Raw genomic sequence first — 20,087 nt, 5'->3', positions numbered from 1 at the left:
GGGTGTGATTATATCTGGTCTATAGGAGAGAGTGTGATTATATCTCGTCTATAGGAGAGAGTGTGAGGGTGTGATTATATCTGGTCTATAGGAGAGAGTGTGATTATATCTGGTCTATAGGAGAGAGTGTGATTATATCTGGTCTATAGGAGAGAGTGTGAGGGTGTGATTATATCTGGTCTATAGGAGAGAGTGTGAGGGTATGATTATATCTGGTCTATAGGAGAGAGTGTGAGGGTATGATTATATCTGGTCTATAGGAGAGAGTGTGAGGGTGTGATTATAACTGGTCTATAGGAGAGAGTGTGATTATATCTGGTCTATAGGAGAGAGTGTGATTATATCTGGTCTATAGGAGAGAGTGTGAGGGTGTGATTATATCTGGTCTATAGGAGAGAGTGTGAGGGTGTGATTATATCTGGTCTATAGGAGAGAGTGTGATTATATCTGGTCTATAGGAGAGGGTGTGAGGGTGTGATTATAACTGTTCTATAGGAGAGAGTGTGAGGGTGTGATTATATCTGGTCTATAGGAGAGAGTGTGAGGGTGTGATTATATCTGGTCTATAGGAGAGAGTGTGATGGTGTGATTATATCTGGTCTATAGGAGATAGTGTGAGGGTGTGATTATATCTGGTCTATAGGAGAGAGTGTGACGGTGTGATTATAACTGGTCTATAGGAGAGAGTGTGATTATATCTGGTCTATAGGAGAGAGTGTGAGAGTGTGATTATATCTGGTCTATAGGAGAGAGTGTGATGGTGTGATTATATCTGGTCTATAGGAGAGAGTGTGAGGGTGTGATTATATCTGGTCTATAGGAGAGAGTGTGAGAGTGTGATTATAACTGGTCTATAGGAGAGAGTGTGATTATAACTGGTCTATAGGAGAGAGTGTGATTATATCTGGTCTATAGGAGAGAGTGTGAGGGTGTGATTATAACTGGTCTATAGGAGAGAGTGTGAGGGTGTGATTATATCTGGTCTATAGGAGAGAGTGTGAGGGTGTGATTATAACTGGTCTATAGGAGAGAGTGTGAGGGTGTGATTATATCTGGTCTATAGGAGAGAGTGTGACGGTGTGATTATAACTGGTCTATAGGAGAGAGTGTGAGGGTGTGATTATATCTGGTCTATAGGAGAGAGTGTGATTATATCTGGTCTATAGGAGAGAGTGTGAGGGTGTGATTATATCTGGTCTATAGGAGAGAGTGTGATGGTGTGATTATATCTGGTCTATAGGAGAGAGTGTGATTATATCTGGTCTATAGGAGAGAGTGTGAGGGTGTGATTATATCTGGTCTATAGGAGAGAGTGTGATGGTGTGATTATAACTGGTCTATAGGAGAGAGTGTGAGGGTGTGATTATATCTGGTCTATAGGAGAGAGTGTGATGGTGTGATTATAACTGGTCTATAGGAGAGAGTGTGATTATATCTGGTCTATAGGAGAGAGTGTGATTATATCTGGTCTATAGGAGAGAGTGTGAGGGTGTGATTATAACTGGTCTATAGGAGAGAGTGTGAGGGTGTGATTATATCTGGTCTATAGGAGAGAGTGTGAGGGTGTGATTATATCTGGTCTATAGGAGAGAGTGTGAGGGTGTGATTATATCTGGTCTATAGGAGAGAGTGTGAGGGTGTGATTATAACTGGTCTATAGGAGAGAGTGTGAGGTTGTGATTATATCTGGTCTATAGGAGAGAGTGTGACGGTGTGATTATAACTGGTCTATAGGAGAGAGTGTGATTATAACTGGTCTATAGGAGAGAGTGTGAGGGTGTGATTATAACTGGTCTATAGGAGAGAGTGTGAGGGTGTGATTATATCTGGTCTATAGGAGAGAGTGTGATTCTATCTGGTCTATAGGAGAGAGTGTGATTATATCTGGTCTATAGGAGAGTGTGTGAGGGTGTGATTATATCTGGTCTATAGGAGAGAGTGTGATTATAACTGGTCTATAGGAGAGAGTGTGATGGTGTGATTATATCTGGTCTATAGGAGAGAGTGTGAGGGTGTGATTATAACTGGTCTATAGGAGAGAGTGTGAGGGTGTGATTATATCTGGTCTATAGGAGAGAGTGTGATTCTATCTGGTCTATAGGAGAGAGTGTGATTATATCTGGTCTATAGGAGAGTGTGTGAGGGTGTGATTATATCTGGTCTATAGGAGAGAGTGTGATTATATCTGGTCTATAGGAGAGAGTGTGATTATATCTGGTCTATAGGAGAGTGTGTGAGGGTGTGATTATATCTGGTCTATAGGAGAGAGTGTGATTATAACTGGTCTATAGGAGAGAGTGTGATGGTGTGATTATATCTGGTCTATAGGAGAGAGTGTGAGGGTGTGATTATAACTGGTCTATAGGAGAGAGTGTGAGGGTGTGATTATATCTGGTCTATAGGAGAGAGTGTGATTATATCTGGTCTATAGGAGAGGGTGTGATTATATCTGGTCTATAGGAGAGAGTGTGATGGTGTGATTATATCTGGTCTATAGGAGAGAGTGTGAGGGTGTGATTATAAACGGTCTATAGGAGAGAGTGTGAGGGTGTGATTATATCTGGTCTATAGGAGAGAGTGTGATTATAACTGGTCTATAGGAGAGAGTGTGATGGTGTGATTATATCTTGTCTATAGGAGAGAGTGTGATTATAACTGGTCTATAGGAGAGAGTGTGATGGTGTGATTATATCTTGTCTATAGGAGAGAGTGTGATTATAACTGGTCTATAGGAGAGAGTGTGAGGGTGTGATTATATCTGGTCTATAGGAGAGAGTGTGAGGGTGTGATTATATCTGGTCTATAGGAGAGAGTGTGAGGGTGTGATTATATCTGGTCTATAGGAGAGAGTGTGATTATATCTGGTCTATAGGAGAGAGTGTGATTATATCTGGTCTATAGGAGAGAGTGTGATTATATCTGGTCTATAGGAGAGAGTGTGAGGGTGTGATTATATCTGGTCTATAGGTGAGAGTGTGATTATATCTGGTCTATAGGAGAGAGTGTGATTATATCTGGTCTATAGGAGAGAGTGTGAGGGTGTGATTATATCTGGTCTATAGGAGAGAGTGTGAGGGTGTGATTATATCTGGTCTATAGGAGAGAGTGTGATTATATCTGGTCTATAGGAGAGAGTGTGATTATATCTGGTCTATAGGAGAGAGTGTGATTATATCTGGTCTATAGGAGAGAGTGTGATTATATCTGGTCTATAGGAGAGAGTGTGATTATATCTGGTCTATAGGAGAGAGTGTGATTATATCTGGTCTATAGGAGAGAGTGTGATTATATCTGGTCTATAGGAGAGAGTGTGACGGTGTGATTATATCTGGTCTATAGGAGAGAGTGTGAGGGTGTGATTATATCTGGTCTATAGGAGAGAGTGTGAGGGTGTGATTATAACTGGTCTATTGGAGAGAGTGTGAGGGTGTGATTATATCTGGTCTATAGGAGAGAGTGTGATTATATCTGGTCTATAGGAGAGAGTGTGATTATATCTGGTCTATAGGAGAGAGTGTGAGGGTGTGATTATAACTGGTCTATAGGAGAGAGTGTGAGCGTGTGATTATAACTGGTCTATAGGAGAGAGTGTGAGGGTGTGATTATATCTGGTCTATAGGAGAGAGTGTGATTATATCTGGTCTATAGGAGAGAGTGTGATTATAACTGGTCTATAGGAGAGAGTGTGAGGGTGTGATTATATCTGGTCTATAGGAGAGAGTGTGAGAGTGTGATTATATCTGGTCTATAGGAGAGAGTGTGATTATATCTGGTCTATAGGAGAGAGTGTGAGGGTGTGATTATAACTGGTCTATAGGAGAGAGTGTGAGCGTGTGATTATAACTGGTCTATAGGAGAGAGTGTGAGGGTGTGATTATAACTGGTCTATTGGAGAGAGTGTGAGGGTGTGATTATATCTGGTCTATAGGAGAGAGTGTGAGGGTGTGATTATATCTGGTCTATAGGAGAGGGTGTGATTATATCTGGTCTATAGGAGAGAGTGTGAGGGTGTGATTATATCTGGTCTATAGGAGAGAGTGTGAGGGTGTGATTATATCTGGTCTATAGGAGAGAGTGTGAGGGTGTGATTATATCTGGTCTATAGGAGAGAGTGTGAGGGTGTGATAATATCTGGTCTATAGGAGAGAGTGTGATTATATCTGGTCTATAGGAGAGAGTGTGATTATATCTGGTCTATAGGAGAGAGTGTGAGAGTGTGATTATATCTGGTCTATAGGAGAGAGTGTGATTATATCTGGTCTATAGGAGAGAGTGTGAGAGTGTGATTATATCTGGTCTATAGGAGAGGGTGTGATTATATCTGGTCTATAGGAGAGAGTGTGAGGGTGTGATTATATCTGGTCTATAGGAGAGAGTGTGATTATATCTGGTCTATAGGAGAGAGTGTGAGGGTGTGATTATATCTGGTCTATAAGAGAGAGTGTGAGGGAATGATTATATCTGGTCTATAGGAGAGAGTGTGATTATAACTGGTCTATAGGAGAGAGTGTGAGGGTGTGATTATATCTGGTCTATAAGAGAGAGTGTGAGGGTGTGATTATATCTGGTCTATAGGAGAGAGTGTGATTATATCTGGTCTATAGGAGAGAGTGTGAGGGAATGATTATATCTGGTCTATAGGAGAGAGTGTGATTATATCTGGTCTATAGGAGAGAGTGTGATTATATCTGGTCTATAGGAGAGAGTGTGATTATATCTGGTCTATAGGAGAGAGTGTGATTATATCTGGTCTATAGGAGAGAGTGTGAGGGTGTGATTATAACTGGTCTATAGGAGAGAGTGTGATTATAACTGGTCTATAGGAGAGAGTGTGATTATATCTGGTCTATAGGAGAGAGTGTGAGGGTGTGATTATATCTGGTCTATAGGAGAGACTGTGATTATATCTGGTCTATAGGAGAGAGTGTGATTATATCTGGTCTATAGGAGAGAGTGTGATTATATCTGGTCTATAGGAGAGAGTGTGATTATATCTGGTCTATAGGAGAGAGTGTGATTATATCTGGTCTATAGGAGAGAGTGTGATGGTGTGATTATATCTGGTCTATAGGAGAGAGTGTGAGGGTGTGATTATAACTGGTCTATAGGAGAGAGTGTGAGGGTCTGATTATAACTGGTCTATAGGAGAGAGTGTGATTATAACTGGTCTATAGGAGAGAGTGTGAGGGTGTGATTATATCTAGTCTATAGGAGAGAGTGTGAGGGTGTGATTATATCTGGTCTATAGGAGAGAGTGTGAGGGTGTGATTATATCTGGTCTATAGGAGAGAGTGTGATGGTGTGATTATATCTGGTCTATAGGAGAGAGTGTGAGGGTGTGATTATAACTGGTCTATAGGAGAGAGTGTGATGGTGTGATTATATCTGGTCTATAGGAGAGAGTGTGATTATAACTGGTCTATAGGAGAGAGTGTGATGGTGTGATTATATCTGGTCTATAGGAGAGAGTGTGAGGGTGTGATTATATCTGGTCTATAGGAGAGAGTGTGAGGGTGTGATTATATCTGGTCTATAGGAGAGAGTGTGAGGGTGTGATTATAACTGGTCTATAGGAGAGAGTGTGATTATAACTGGTCTATAGGAGAGAGTGTGAGGGTGTGATTATAACTGGTCTATAGGAGAGAGTGTGATTATATCTGGTCTATAGGAGAGAGTGTGATTATATCTGGTCTATAGGAGAGAGTGTGAGGGTGTGATTATAACTGGTCTATAGGAGAGAGTGTGAGGGTGTGATTATATCTGGTCTATAGGAGAGAGTGTGATTATATCTGGTCTATAGGAGAGAGTGTGAGGGTGTGATTATATCTGGTCTATAGGAGAGAGTGTGATTATATCTGGTCTATAGGAGAGAGTGTGAGGGTGTGATTATATCTGGTCTATAGGAGAGAGTGTGAGGGTGTGATTATAACTGGTCTATAGGAGAGGGTGTGAGTGTGTGATTATATCTGGTCTAAAGGGAAAATTCTATAGATTGTAAGATTGATGCCAGTGCTTTATATCATTGAGGCGTTGTGCTGAGTAGCTGGTATTGGAAAGATGATGTTTATTGATGACCTTTAATACAAATGGCTGTTTATTTAATAATGTGACTGTTTAAAATGGGTGTGAGAAAGGAGAGAGAGAAAGAGAGAGGGAGGAATGTAGAGAACAGGAATGTTTTGAAGTGTATTGCACATTTGTTTGTCTGTGTTTGTGTGTGTGTGTTTTAATGCTTTCTGCCCCTATTGTGTCTCTAGTCAGTTGGATAAGAACCACATCAGCTGCATCGAGGACGGAGCTTTCAGAGCCCTGAGGAGCCTGGAAGTACTGTAAGAAACACACACACACATCTACGCACACACACACACACCTATGCACACACATACACACACCTACGCACCTACGCATGCACACACACACACACACACACACACACACACACACACACACACACACACACACACACACACACACACACACACACACACCTACGCACCTATTCACCTATGCACACACACCTACGCACACACACACACACACACACACACACACACACATACTAACATAACCAGGTACCAACCATTACCCATTACTAATATAACCAGGTACCAACCATTACACATTACTAATATAACCATGTTCCAACCATTACACATTACTATTACAACCAGATACCAACCATTACCCATTACTAATATAACCAGGTACCAACCATTACCCATTACTATCATAACCAGGTACCAACCATTACCCATTACTAATATAACCAGGTACCAACCATTACCCATTACTAATATAACCAGGTACCAACCATTAGTAATGGGTAATAGTTGGTACCTCATTATATTAGTAATGGGTAATGGTTGGTACCTGGTTATATTATTAATGTGTAATGGTTGGTACCTGGTTATATTAGTAATGGGTAATGGTTGGTACCTGGTTATATTAGTAATGGGTAATGGTTGGTATCTGGTTGTAATAGTAATGTGTAATGGTTGGAACATGGTTATATTATTAATGTGTAATGGTTGGTACCTGGTTATATTAGTAATGGGTAATGGTTGGTACCTGGTTATATTAGTAATGGGTAATGGTTGGTATCTGGTTGTAATAGTAATGTGTAATGGTTGGTACCTGGTTATATTATTAATGTGTAATGGTTGGTACCTGGTTATATTAGTAATGGGTAATGGTTGGTACCTGGTTATATTAGTAATGGGTAATGGTTGGTACCTGGTTATATTAGTAATGGGTAATAGTTGGTACCTGGTTATATTAGTAATGGGTAATGGTTGGTACCTGGGTTATATTAGTAATGGTTGGTACCTGGTTATATTAGTAATGGGTAATGGTTGGTACCTGGTTATATTAGTAATGGGTAATAGTTGGTACCTGGTTATATTAGTAATGGGTAATGGTTGGTACCTGGGTTATATTAGTAATGGTTGGTACCTGGTTATAGGTGAGCGGAGAGACTCACTAAACATGTGTAGGTTCTCTGAGGTTTGTTTCATTGTGTCTCTACACAGCTCCCTCTCTTCTGTCTCTTCCAGGACTCTGAACAACAACAACATCAGCAGCATCCCAGTCTCCAGCTTCAACCACATGCCCAAACTACGCACCTTGTAAGTCACTCATACTCCCCCTCTCTCTTTTCCCTCCCCGTTCTCCCCGTCTCTCTCCCCCACCCTTTTTACACTATCTCTCTCTCATCCACCCGTCTCTCTCTTTCCCCCGCCCCCCCTCTCTCCATTCCCCCTCTTTCTCTCTCTCCTCATCTTCTCCTACATCAGGTGTGATAATGCTGGTGTGTATTCTGATCTAGATATATGGTGTTAGGGAGATTACATGGTGATCCAGCTCTCTAAGAGTGTGTGTCATGTGAAGAGAGATGTGTTCACCCTGACAGGCTGCTTTAACCTGACTCAGATGAGGAAGCAGAGATGAAATAACCATCTCGTAACCCCATCAGACACAGCAAAATATATACCACAACTTTACTGGACCACTGAATGTTTCATACAGAATAAACTATGACTGAGAAAAATGGATTCCTCTTTGTTTGGATAGAATAGATAGAATATAATATAATCTAATAGAATATTCCATTATTCCCCAAGAGCTGAATCCAACCAATCCCTTTTGAGACATATTAAGTCATTATAAAATAAACCAGTTGTGTTTCCATACATACTTTAGTGTCCCCTACAGCAGCGAAACTAAACAGCTATCATCTGAATGAGACGAGATAGGTTCAATCATTCCAAGGAGTTTTGGTTGACAGTCATAATCCACATCGGGCCTATAGCCATGCCAGAAACCATTTTATCTCCAACTCTGAGGAACACACAACAACAACTCACCCAGAAATACATCCATCCCCCAACGCCTATTGTCTAAATATAATGACAAAATATGAAATGATGTATATACGAATGATATCAATTATGCTCACTGGAATGAATACTTAGAGAGACCGCAATGTCATTCTTGTTGTGGTTTCTGTGCTTTTTTGCTTTCAGTAGGGTTATTGGTTGGTGTGTGTGTGTGTGTGTGTGTGTGTGTGTGTGTGTGTGTGTGTGTGTGTGTGTGTGTGTGTGTGTGTGTGTGTGTGTGTGTGTGTGTGTGTGTGTGTGTGTGTGTGTGTGTGTGTGTCTGTTAGCTCTGTGAGTTAGCTCTGTGAGTTATTCTGGACAATGGGAGCGTTCCAGGAATGCTTCATTTAGAATGCTTCATTTAGAATGTTTTGGTTTGAATTTTCCACTTTAAATGTCTCGTTTAGAACTCTGTTTAGTCCAAGCCGGGACAGATAATGTCAGTCAGGGGTTTGGAAACATATCAGGACCTGGGGGGTGTGGTTAAGGGTTAAGGCTTTAGTCTCAGCATTTTAGGCAGCCTTTCAAGAGGACGATTAAAATGGTAAATGAAAAGGGGGATTTCAATGGTGGTTACCACTGCATGCGACTTATCTGTAGTGATAAACTCACCTTCTTGTCTGCAACTTTAGCGTAGTACAACCTTTATGCATTGGTTGAAATTCCATCACAGAGATTTAGCTAGTTGCAGAGACATTACCAGTAACTTGTATGAATGACCCCCTTCATATCCTAACACTTTCTTTCTCTCTCCAGCCGTCTCCACTCCAACAACCTGCACTGTGACTGTCACCTGTCCTGGTTGGCCGAGTGGTTAAGACAAAGGCCTACAATTGGTCTGTTCACCCAGTGCACAGCTCCAGCCCCGCTTAGAGGACTCAATGTGGCTGAGATACAGAAACATGAGTTTACCTGCTCAGGTGAGACACACACACACACACCCACTCACCAACTCCATTCTGACTCTGACACACACACCCACTCACCAACTCCATTCTGACTCTGACACACACACCCACTCACCAACTCCATTCTGACTCTGACACACCTGACACACACACCCACTCACCAACTCCATTCTTACTCTGACACACACACCCACTCACTAACTCCATTCTGACTCTGACACACACACCCACTCACCAACTCCATTCTGACTCTGACACACTAGTATTCCTGTTCAGATAGGACAATACAATATATCCAATACAACAGCTTAAAATGAACCCATGCTTCATCCTATAGTCCTTTCCCATCTATCTACAAAGGACAGTAAAACAGGCCATTGAGGTCTTCCTGATCCTGCCTGACACACACTCTCTCTGTTGGTCACTGTTCCAGCTGATTATCCCCACTGGATCTGTCCTGTCAGTCTGTTAAGTCCTCACCTGACACACACACCCACCCCATGAGGGCCATATCACCCCAGGCAAGCCCTCAGGCTGTCCCCAGCCTCTTTCATGTGGCTCCAGCTGTCAGCAGCTGGACTCTCTGCCAGAACCCTGCCCTGTGAAAAACACTGCTGGCATGGGTACCCTCTTTCACTGACTACTCCCTCTCTACTATGTTTTTCATAACACTATGCACACACATGCACACACACACACACACACATATATGCGCAGACAGACAGACAGACAGACAGACAGACAGACAGACAGACAGACAGACAGACAGACAGACAGACAGACAGACAGACAGACAGACAGACAGACAGACAGACAGACAGACAGACAGACAGACAGACAGACGGCAGAGAGATAAATCAGAGACGCATAAAAGAAAGAGAGAGAGAAGAGCATTTGACTGATGTGAATTGATGAGAGAGAGAGAGCGAGAGGACACAAAAGAGTATGACTGATAAAAGAGAGAGAGAAGGAGGGAGAGAGGGAGCTGTTTGACTGATAAAAGAGAGAGAGAGAGGGAGGGAGAGAGGGAGCTGTTTGACTGATGGGAGGGAGGGAGGGAGGGAGGGAGGGAGGGAGGGAGGGAGGGAGGGAGGGAGGGAGGGAGGGAGGGAGGGAGGGAGGGAGGGAGGGAGGGAGGGAGGGAGGGAGGGAGCAGTTTGACTGATAATAGAGAGGGAGAGAGGGAGCAGCTTGACTGATAAAAGAGAAGGAGGGAGGGAGAGAGGGAGCAGTTTGACTGATAAAAGAGAGATGGAGAGAGGGAGCAGCTTGACTGATAAAAGAGAGGGAGGGAGGGAGAGAGGGAGCTGTTTGACTGATAAAAGAGAGGGAGGGAGGGAGAGAGGGAGCAGTTTGACTGATAAAAGAGATGGAGGGAGGGAGGGAGGGAGCAGGTTGACTGATAAAAGAGAAAGAGAGAGGGAGAGAGGGAGCAGTTTGACTGATAAAACAGAGATGGAGGGAGGGAGGGAACAGGTTGACTGATAAAAGAGAAAGAGAGAGGGAGAGAGGGAGCAGGTTGACATTCAGCCAGAATCAGACTGAGAGGTGAGGAGAACCATCAGAGGACCAGATGGTGGGTTAGTCTCTCTCCAGGAAATACCACTGATATGATGGTGGGTTAGTCTCTCTGCAGGAAATACCACTGATATGATGGTGGGTTAGTCTCTCCAGGAAATACCACTGATATGATGGTGAGTTAGTCTCTCTCCAGGAAATACCACTGATATGATGGTGAGTTAGTCTCTCTCCAGGAAATACCACTGATATGATGGTGGGTTAGTCTCTCTCCAGGAAATACCACTGATATGATGGTGGGTTAGTCTCTCTCCAGGAAATACCACTGATATGATGGTGGGTTAGTCTCTCTCCAGGAAATACCACTGATATGATGGTGGGTTAGTCTCTCTCCAGGAAATACCACTGATATGATGGTGGGTTAGTCTCTCTCCAGGAAATACCACTGATATGATGGTGGGTTAGTCTCTCTCCAGGAAATACCACTGATATGATGGTGGGTTAGTCTCTCTCCAGGAAATACCACTGATATAATGGTGGGTTAGTCTCTCTCCAGGAAATACCACTGATATGATGGTGGGTTAGTCTCTCTCCAGGAAATACCACTGATATGATGGTGGGTTAGTCTCTCTCCAGGAAATACCACTGATATGATGGTGAGTTAGTCTCTCTCCAGGAAATACCACTGATATGATGGTGGGTTAGTCTCTCTCCAGGAAATACCACTGATATGATGGTGGGTTAGTCTCTCTCCAGGAAATACCACTGATATGATGGTGGGTTAGTCTCTCTCCAGGAAATACCACTGATATGATGGTGGGTTAGTCTCTCTCCAGGAAATACCACTGATATGATGGTGGGTTAGTCTCTCCAGGAAATACCACTGATATGATGGTGGGTTAGTCTCTCTCCAGGAAATACCACTGATATGATGGTGGGTTAGTCTCTCTCCAGGAAATACCACTGATATGATGGTGGGTTAGTCTCTCTCCAGGAAATACCACTGATATGATGGTGGGTTAGTCTCTCTCCAGGAAATACCACTGATATGATGGTGGGTTAGTCTCTCTCCAGGAAATACCACTGATATGATGGTGGGTTAGTCTCTCTCCAGGAAATACCACTGATATGATGGTGGGTTAGTCTCTCTCCAGGAAATACCACTGATATGATGGTGGGTTAGTCTCTCTCCAGGAAATACCACTGATATGATGGTGGGTTAGTCTCTCCAGGAAATACCACTGATATGATGGTGGGTTAGTCTCTCTCCAGGAAATACCACTGATATGATGGTGAGTTAGTCTCTCTCCAGGAAATACCACTGATATGATGGTGAGTTAGTCTCTCTCCAGGAAATACCACTGATATGATGGTGGGTTAGTCTCTCCAGGAAATACCACTGATATGATGGTGGGTTAGTCTCTCTCCAGGAAATACCACTGATATGATGGTGGGTTAGTCTCTCTCCAGGAAATACCACTGATATGATGGTGGGTTAGTCTCTCTCCAAGAAATACCACTGATATGATGGTGGGTTAGTCTCTCTCCAGGAAATACCACTGATATGATGGTGGGTTAGTCTCTCTCCAAGAAATACCACTGATATGATGGTGGGTTAGTCTCTCCAGGAAATACCACTGATATGATGGTGGGTTAGTCTCTCTCCAGGAAATACCACTGATATGATGGTGGGTTAGTCTCGCTCCAAGAAATACCACTGATATGATGGTGGGTTAGTCTCTCTCCAGGAAATACCACTGATATGATGGTGGGTTAGTCTCTCTCCAGGAAATACCACTGATATGATGGTGAGTTAGTCTCTCTCCAGGAAATACCACTGATGTGATGGTGGGTTAGTCTCTCTCCAGGAAATACCACTGGTATGATGGTGGGTTAGTCTCTCCAGGAAATACCACTGATATGATGGTGGGTTAGTCTCTCCAGGAAATACCACTGATATGATGGTGGGTTAGTCTCTCTCCAGGAATTACCACTGATATGATGGTGGGTTAGTCTCTCCAGGAAATACCACTGATATGATGGTGGGTTAGTGTCTCCAGGAAATACCACTGATATGATGGTGGGTTATTCTCTCTCCAGGAAATACCACTGATATGATGGTGAGTTAGTCTCTCCAGGAAATACCACTGATATGATGGTGGGTTAGTCTCTCTCCAGGAAATACCACTGATATGATGGTGAGTTAGTCTCTCTCCAAGAAATACCACTGATATGATGGTGGGTTAGTCTCTCTCCAGGAAATACCACTGATATGATGGTGAGTTAGTCTCTCTCCAGGAAATACCACTGATGGTGGGTTATTCTCTCTTCAGGAAATACCACTGATATGATGGTGGGTTAGTCTCTCCAAGAAATACCACTGATATGATGGTGGGTTAGTCTCTCTCCAGGAAATACCACTGATATGATGGTGGGTTAGTCTCTCCAGGAAATACCACTGATGGTGGGTTAGTCTCTCTCCAGGAAATACCACTGATATGATGGTGGGTTAGTCTCTCTCCAGGAAATACCACTGATGGTGGGTTAGTCTCTCTTCAGGAAATACCACTGATATGATGGTGGGTTAGTCTCTCTCCAGGAAACCACCTCTGAATCGTGCATCACAGCTAGAAGCCCCAGGGCAGATCTGATCTGTAGTCCCTCACATATCTTTAGCTGACAGATTGTATCTATAGCCTCAGGGCATGCCTTTACATCAAATCACCCATTGATACATGTTGATAATGTACTGAACACAGACCTTGGCTTTGGCGTGAATACATCAGTTGTAATGATAGTTACAAGCTTCTATATGAGGACAAACCCTCCACACCTGACCTGACTGACTGGGTTATCACTGCTGAGACTGACCCTTCACACCTGACCTGACTGACTGGGTTAGCACTGCTGAGACTAACCCTCCACACCTGGCCTGACTGGGTTATCACTGCTGAGACTAACCCTCCACACCTGACCTGACTGGGTTATCACTGCTGAGACTAACCCTCCACACCTAACCTGACTGGGTTATCACCGCTGAGACTGACCCTCCACACCTGGCCTGACTGGGTTCTCACTGCTGAGTTTGACCCTCCACACCTGACCTGGCCTGGATGAGGTATCACTGCTGACACTGACCCTCCACACCTGACCTGGCTGAGGTATCACTGATGAGACTGACCCTCCACACCTGACCTGGCCTGGATGAGGTATCACTGCTGACACTGACCCTCCACACCTGACCTGGCTGAGGTATCACTGATGAGACTGACCCTCCACACCTGGCCTGACTAAGGTATCACTGATGAGACTGAGACTGCATTGGAACCACTGCTCTTCTCAAGGCCATCTCACCACAACACCAGCTGTGGAGAGGGGGAGGGGTTCAGTGTGTGTGCATGTGTGTGTGTGTGCTCCATGGTTGTGATTTTTACACAGCCGTACGGCGTGGTAGAAACACAGAACATTATTATTCATCACCCAGGGAGGGGGTTCCACAGCATGGGAGTGTAGCGATTCAATAAACAGCAGGGGGTAGAAATGAGAGGAGGATAGAGGAGAGTGGGAGGAGGATAGAGGAGAGAGAGGGAGGAGAGAGGGCGGAGAGAGAGGAGAGAGTGAGGAGGATAGAGGAGAGAGGGAGGAGAGAGGAGAGAGAGAGGAGAGAGGACGATAGAGGAGAAAGGGAGGAGAGAGAGAGGAGGATAGAGTAGAAAGGGAGGGGAGAGAGGAGAGAGAGGAGAGAGATGAGAGAGATGATAGAGTAGAAAGGGAGAGAGGAGAGAGAGATGAGAGAGAGAGGAGGATAGAGTAGAAGGAGTGGGGAGAGAGGAGAGAGAGAGGAGGATAGAGGAGAGAGGGAGGAGAGAAAGGAGAGAGTGAGGAGGACAGAGAGAGGGAGGAGAGAGAGGAGGGAGCGAGGAGGATAGAGGAGAGAGGAAGGAGAGAAAGGAGAGAGTGAGGAGGACAGAGAGAGGGAGGAGAGAGAGGAGGGAGCGAGGAGGATAGAGGAGAGAGGGAGGAGAGAAAGGAGAGAGTGAGGAGGACAGAGAGAGGGGGGAGAGAGAGGAAGGAGCGAGGAGGAAAGAGGAGAGAGGAGAGAGAGGAGAAAGGGACGGGTAAGGGACAGTGGATTGAGAGTAAAGTGGTTGGTGTAATAGGAGGGATGGGGTAGAATCTCAATAGTGGTGATGTCTCATCAGAATCCAGCATAGATTTGAATGTATTAATGCTACGAATGATAGGTTTCCTGTTGGAGTTAGAGTTACCATAGAGCTGTGAGAGAGAGAGAGAAGAAGAGCAAGCTGGAGCTGCAGTCAGAGTTTGTCTGTCAGTGTAGTGCTGGAGTCAAAACACAATCACACACATATACAGTTTGATTGGGATGATGTAGGATAAAGACTGGGAGAGTCACTGGATAGTGTGTGGAGTAACTCACTCATGACAGGAGGGAGAGAAGGGTGGAAGGAGAGGGAGGGAGGAGATATGGAGAAGGGAGGGAGGTAGATGGATATGGAGGAGAGAGATAGAGAGGTAGGGAGGGAAGGAGAGATAGAGTAAGACGGGATGGGTGAGAGAGAGGGAAAGCATAGATGTTGACATGCTAGATTTGTCATTCTAGTAAGGGATACAGGCTTGAAAAGAGGCCCATTAGTACAGTCCTGGTGTTTCACGGTTTAACCCAGGTGTTGGAGATTACTACAACTTGGCTTTGCTCTGAAAGTTTAAAACAACTGAACTTCATAGTCACAGACACAAACGTGTTGTAGCTCGCAGTATGACACACACACACACACACACACACACACACACACACACACACACACACACACACACACACACACACACACACACACACACACACACACACACACACACACACACACACACACACACACACACAGTTCTGTTCTGTCCTGTCCTGTCCTGTCCTGAGTGCAGCACTGACCAGAAGATGAACTCCCTCTGAAAGGATCATTAGAGACTGGCTCGCAGGCACACACTCATGTTCCTTTCACTGTTTGTTTCTGACAGGGACACCTGCAGGGTGACGTTACTAGGGGGGAGGGGGGTTGACGTTACTAGGGGGAAGGGGGTGATGCTGTTAGGGAGAGAGGGGAGAGACCAACGGAAGTCCATTTAGCTATGTGCTTCACGGCTGACTGGCGATCGGTCCCCTGCTCAAACACATACTTCCTGTCTAAATGAGAGGGGGGGGGGAAGAGTAGAGGTAAAACTGTTTTAGAGAGAGAGTAGGGTGCAGAAGAGAGCAGAGAGGAAGGAGGGAAACCATAAACCTCCCTGTCAAAACCCCTCCTCCCTGTCAAAACCCCCCCTGGCAACCCCCCCTGTCAAAACCCCTCCCTGTCAAAACACCTCCCTGTCAAAACCCCTACAAAACCCCTACATTCAATCTCTCCCTATCCCAGTCTGTTGTCCCCACTTGTTTCAACTGTCCAGCATTGTTCCTGTACCCAAGAAAGCTAAGGTAACTGAACTAAATGACTACCGCCCCATAGCACTCACTTCTGTCATCATGAAGTGCTTTGAGAGGCTAGTTAGAGATAATATCAATTTTCTTTAATTTGCTTCCCGCCCCAAAAGATCCACAGACGATGCAATCGCACTGCACACTGCCCTATCCCATCTGGACAAGAGGAATACCTATGTAAGAATGCTGTTCATTGACTACAGCTCAGCATTCAACACCATAGTACCCTCCAAGCTCATCATTAAGCTCGGGGCCCTGGGTCTGAACCCCGCCCTGTGCAACTGGGTCCTGGACTTCCTGACAGGCCGCCCCAGGTGGTGAAGGTAGGAAACTACACCTCCACTTTGCTGATCCTCAACATAGGGGCCCCACAAGGGTGCGTGCTCAGCCCCCTCCTGTACTCCCTGTTCACCCATGACTGCGTGGCCACGCACGCCTCCAACTCAATCATCAACTTTGCAGACAACACAACAGTAGTCGGCTTGATTACCAACAATGACGAGACAGCCTACAGGGAGGAGGTGAGGGCCCTGGTGGAGTGGTGCCAGGGAAAAAAAACTCTCCCTCAACGTCAACAAAACAATGGAGATGATAGTGGACTTCAGGAGACAGCAGATGGAGCACACCCTATCCACATCGAAGGGACCGCAGTGGAGAAGGTGAAATGCTTAAAGTTCCTCAGCGTACACATCACTTATAATCTGAAAAACCCGAAGACCCTCATAAACCTTTACAGATGCACAATTGAGCGCATCCTGTTGGGCTGTATCACCGCCTGGTACGGCAACTGCACCTCCCGCAACCGCAGGGCTCTCCAGAGGGTGGTGCGGTCTGCACAACGCATCACCAGGTGCACACTGCCTGCCCTCCAGGACAACTACAGCACCCGATGTCATAGGAAGGCCAAAAAGATCATCAAGGACAACAACCACCCGAGCCACTGCCCGTTCACCCCACTACAATCCAGAAGGCGAGGTCAGTACAGGTGCTGTGGGGCTGGGACCAAGAGACTGAAAAACAGCTTCTATCTCAAGGTCATCAGACTGTTAAATAGCCATCACTTGCTGACTACCACCTGGTTACTCAACCCTGCACCTTAGAGGCTGCTGCCCTATATACATAGTCATGGAATTACTGGTCACTTTAATAATGTTTAAATACTGTTTTACTCATTTCATACATATATACTGTATTCTATTCTGCTGTATTTTAGTCAATGCTACTCCGACACTGCTCGTCCTAATATTTATTTATTTCTTAATTCCATTCTATTACTTTTAGATTTGTGTGTATTGTTATGAATTGTTAGATACTACTGCACTGTTGGAGCTAGGAACACAACCATTTCTATAACACCTGAACTGAGATCTGTCAAAACCCTTATATGTTAGATCAGGAGAGCTGTGCTCTGTATAACACCTGAACTGAGATCTGTCAAAACCCCTACATGTTAGATCAGGAAAGCTGTGCTCTGTATAACACCTGAACTGTGATCTGTCAAAACACCTACACTTTAGATCAGGAGAGCTGTGCTCTGTATAACACCTGTACTGAGATCTGTCAAAACACCTACATGTTAGATCAGGAAAGCTGTGATCTGTATAACACCTGAACTGTGATCTGTCAAAACACCTACACTTTAGATCAGGAGAGCTGTGCTCTGTATAACACCTGTACTGAGATCTGTCAAAACACCTACATGTTAGATCAGGAAAGCTGTGCTCTGTATAACACCTGAACTGAGATCTGTCAAAACCCCTACATGTTAGATCCGAGCAGAACTACAACCAAGAAGAAAGAAAAGCAGCTCACTGAAACATATTGATGATATCATTTTGTGATTTTGACACACACACGCGCGCGCACCCAAGCGGGCGGGCGCACACACACACACACACACACACACACACACACACACACACACACACACACACACACACACACACACACACACACACACACACACACACACACACACACACACACACACACACACACACACACAGTGAACACTGTTTTGAATTTGCATCTGACTGATTGCACATACAGACTCATGGATCATAATCATAAGGCATGGCCCAGTGTTAGAGGTAAGTAGCTTAACGTCTGTCATTAGTGCAATGGGCCGTGGGTTGGTGCCAGGAGGTTTACTGTGTAATGCCCTAGTATGAATCAAAATGACTGATCTAATGCACACACACACATGCAGGCGCCACCTCAGGCTACGGCTCCCGGGTGTAATGTGTTTGATCTGAATCAGTATCGCTAGAATCAGTATCGCTAGAAACACAAAGACAGCTAGCTATGAAAGATATATTTTTATTTCACCTTTATTTAACCAGGTAAGCTAGTTGAGAACAAGTTCTCATTTACAATTGCGACCTGGTCAAGATAAAGCAAAGCAGTGCGACACAAACAACAACAGAGTTACACATGGAATAAACAAGCGTACAGTCAATGACACAATAGAAAAAAATAAAGTCTATATACAGTGTGTGCAAATGGCGTGAGGAGGTAAGACAATAAATAGGCCATAGTAGCGAAGTAATTACAATTTAGCAAATTAACACTGGAGTGATAAATGAGCAGATGATGATGTGCAAGTAGAGATACTGTTGTGCAACCGAGCAGAAAGTAAATAAAAACAATATGGGGATGAGGTAGGTAGATTGGATGGGCTATTTACAGATGGACTATGTACAGCTGCAGCGATCGGTTAGCTGCTCAGATAGCTGATGTTTAAAGTTAGTGAGCGAAATATATAGTCTAACTAGCACCATTAATTACCTCTAGGTCACAGGAGGCTGCTGAGGGGAGGACGGCTCATAATAGTGGCGGGAACGGAGCGAATGGAATGGCATCAAACACATGGAAACCATGGAAACCATGTGTTTGATGTATTTGATTCCATTCTACTCATTCCGCTCCAGCCATTACACCAGCCCGTCCTCCCCAATTAAGGTGTCACAAACCTCCTGTGTTCTAGGTATGTGGGAAAGAGAGGGAACTGGGCTGATTCCTATTGTTACTCCCTGGATCTGTCCCAGTACCACTAAGCAGTAGGATTTGTCCCAGTACCACTGAGCAGTAGGATCTGTCCCAGTACCACTGAGCAGTAGGATCTGTCCCAGTACCACTGAGCAGTAGGATCTGTCCCAGTACCACTGAGCAGTAGGATCAGTCCCAGTACCACTGAGCAGTAGGATCTGTCCCAGTACCACTGAGCAGTAGGATCTGTCCCAGTACCACTGAGCAATAGGATCTGTCCCAGTACCACTGAGCAGTAGGATCAGTCCCAGTACCACTGAGCAGTAGGATCTGTCCCAGTACCACTGAGCAGTAGGATCTCTCCCAGTACCACTGAGCAGTAGGATCAGTCCCAGTACCACTGAGCAGTAGGATCTGTCCCAGTACCACTGAGCAGTAGGATCTGTCCCAGTACCACTGAGCAGTAGGATCAGTCCCAGTACCACTGAACAGTAGGATCAGTCCCAGTACCACTGAGCAGTAGGATCAGTCCCAGTACCACTGAGCAGTAGGATCTGTCCCAGTACCACTGAGCAGTAGGATCTGTCCCAGTACCACTGAGCAGTAGGATCAGTCCCAGTACCACTGAGCAGTAGGATCAGTCCCAGTACCACTGAGCAGTAGGATCTCTCCCAGTACCACTGAGCAGTAGGATCTGTCCCAGTACCACTGAGCAGTAGGATCTGTCCCAGTACCACTGAGCAGTAGGATCTGTCCAAGTACCACTGAGCAGTAGGATCTGTCCCAGTACCACTGAGCAGTAGGATC

At 44.8% G+C, this 20,087-nt stretch overlaps 1 protein-coding gene across 4 annotated transcripts in view; it reads left to right on the top strand.

The window, feature by feature from the left end:
* The window catches only part of LOC106589770 (slit homolog 1 protein), a 230,758-nt gene that overhangs the window by 128,646 nt on the left and 82,025 nt on the right, over positions 1-20,087 (top strand). For all 4 annotated transcript variants that reach the window (XM_045710028.1, XM_045710026.1, XM_045710029.1 and 1 more), the window contains exons 6-8: positions 6,258-6,329; positions 7,554-7,625; positions 9,132-9,295. In XM_045710028.1, coding sequence (XP_045565984.1) covers positions 6,258-6,329; positions 7,554-7,625; positions 9,132-9,295 — 308 coding nt within the window. The remainder of the gene's footprint in view (positions 1-6,257; positions 6,330-7,553; positions 7,626-9,131; positions 9,296-20,087) is intronic.

This window comes from Salmo salar, chromosome ssa28 (genome assembly GCF_905237065.1).
Source record: "Salmo salar chromosome ssa28, Ssal_v3.1, whole genome shotgun sequence".
NCBI lineage: Eukaryota > Metazoa > Chordata > Actinopteri > Salmoniformes > Salmonidae > Salmo > Salmo salar.
This window is presented reverse-complemented; position numbering and strand designations above follow the sequence as displayed.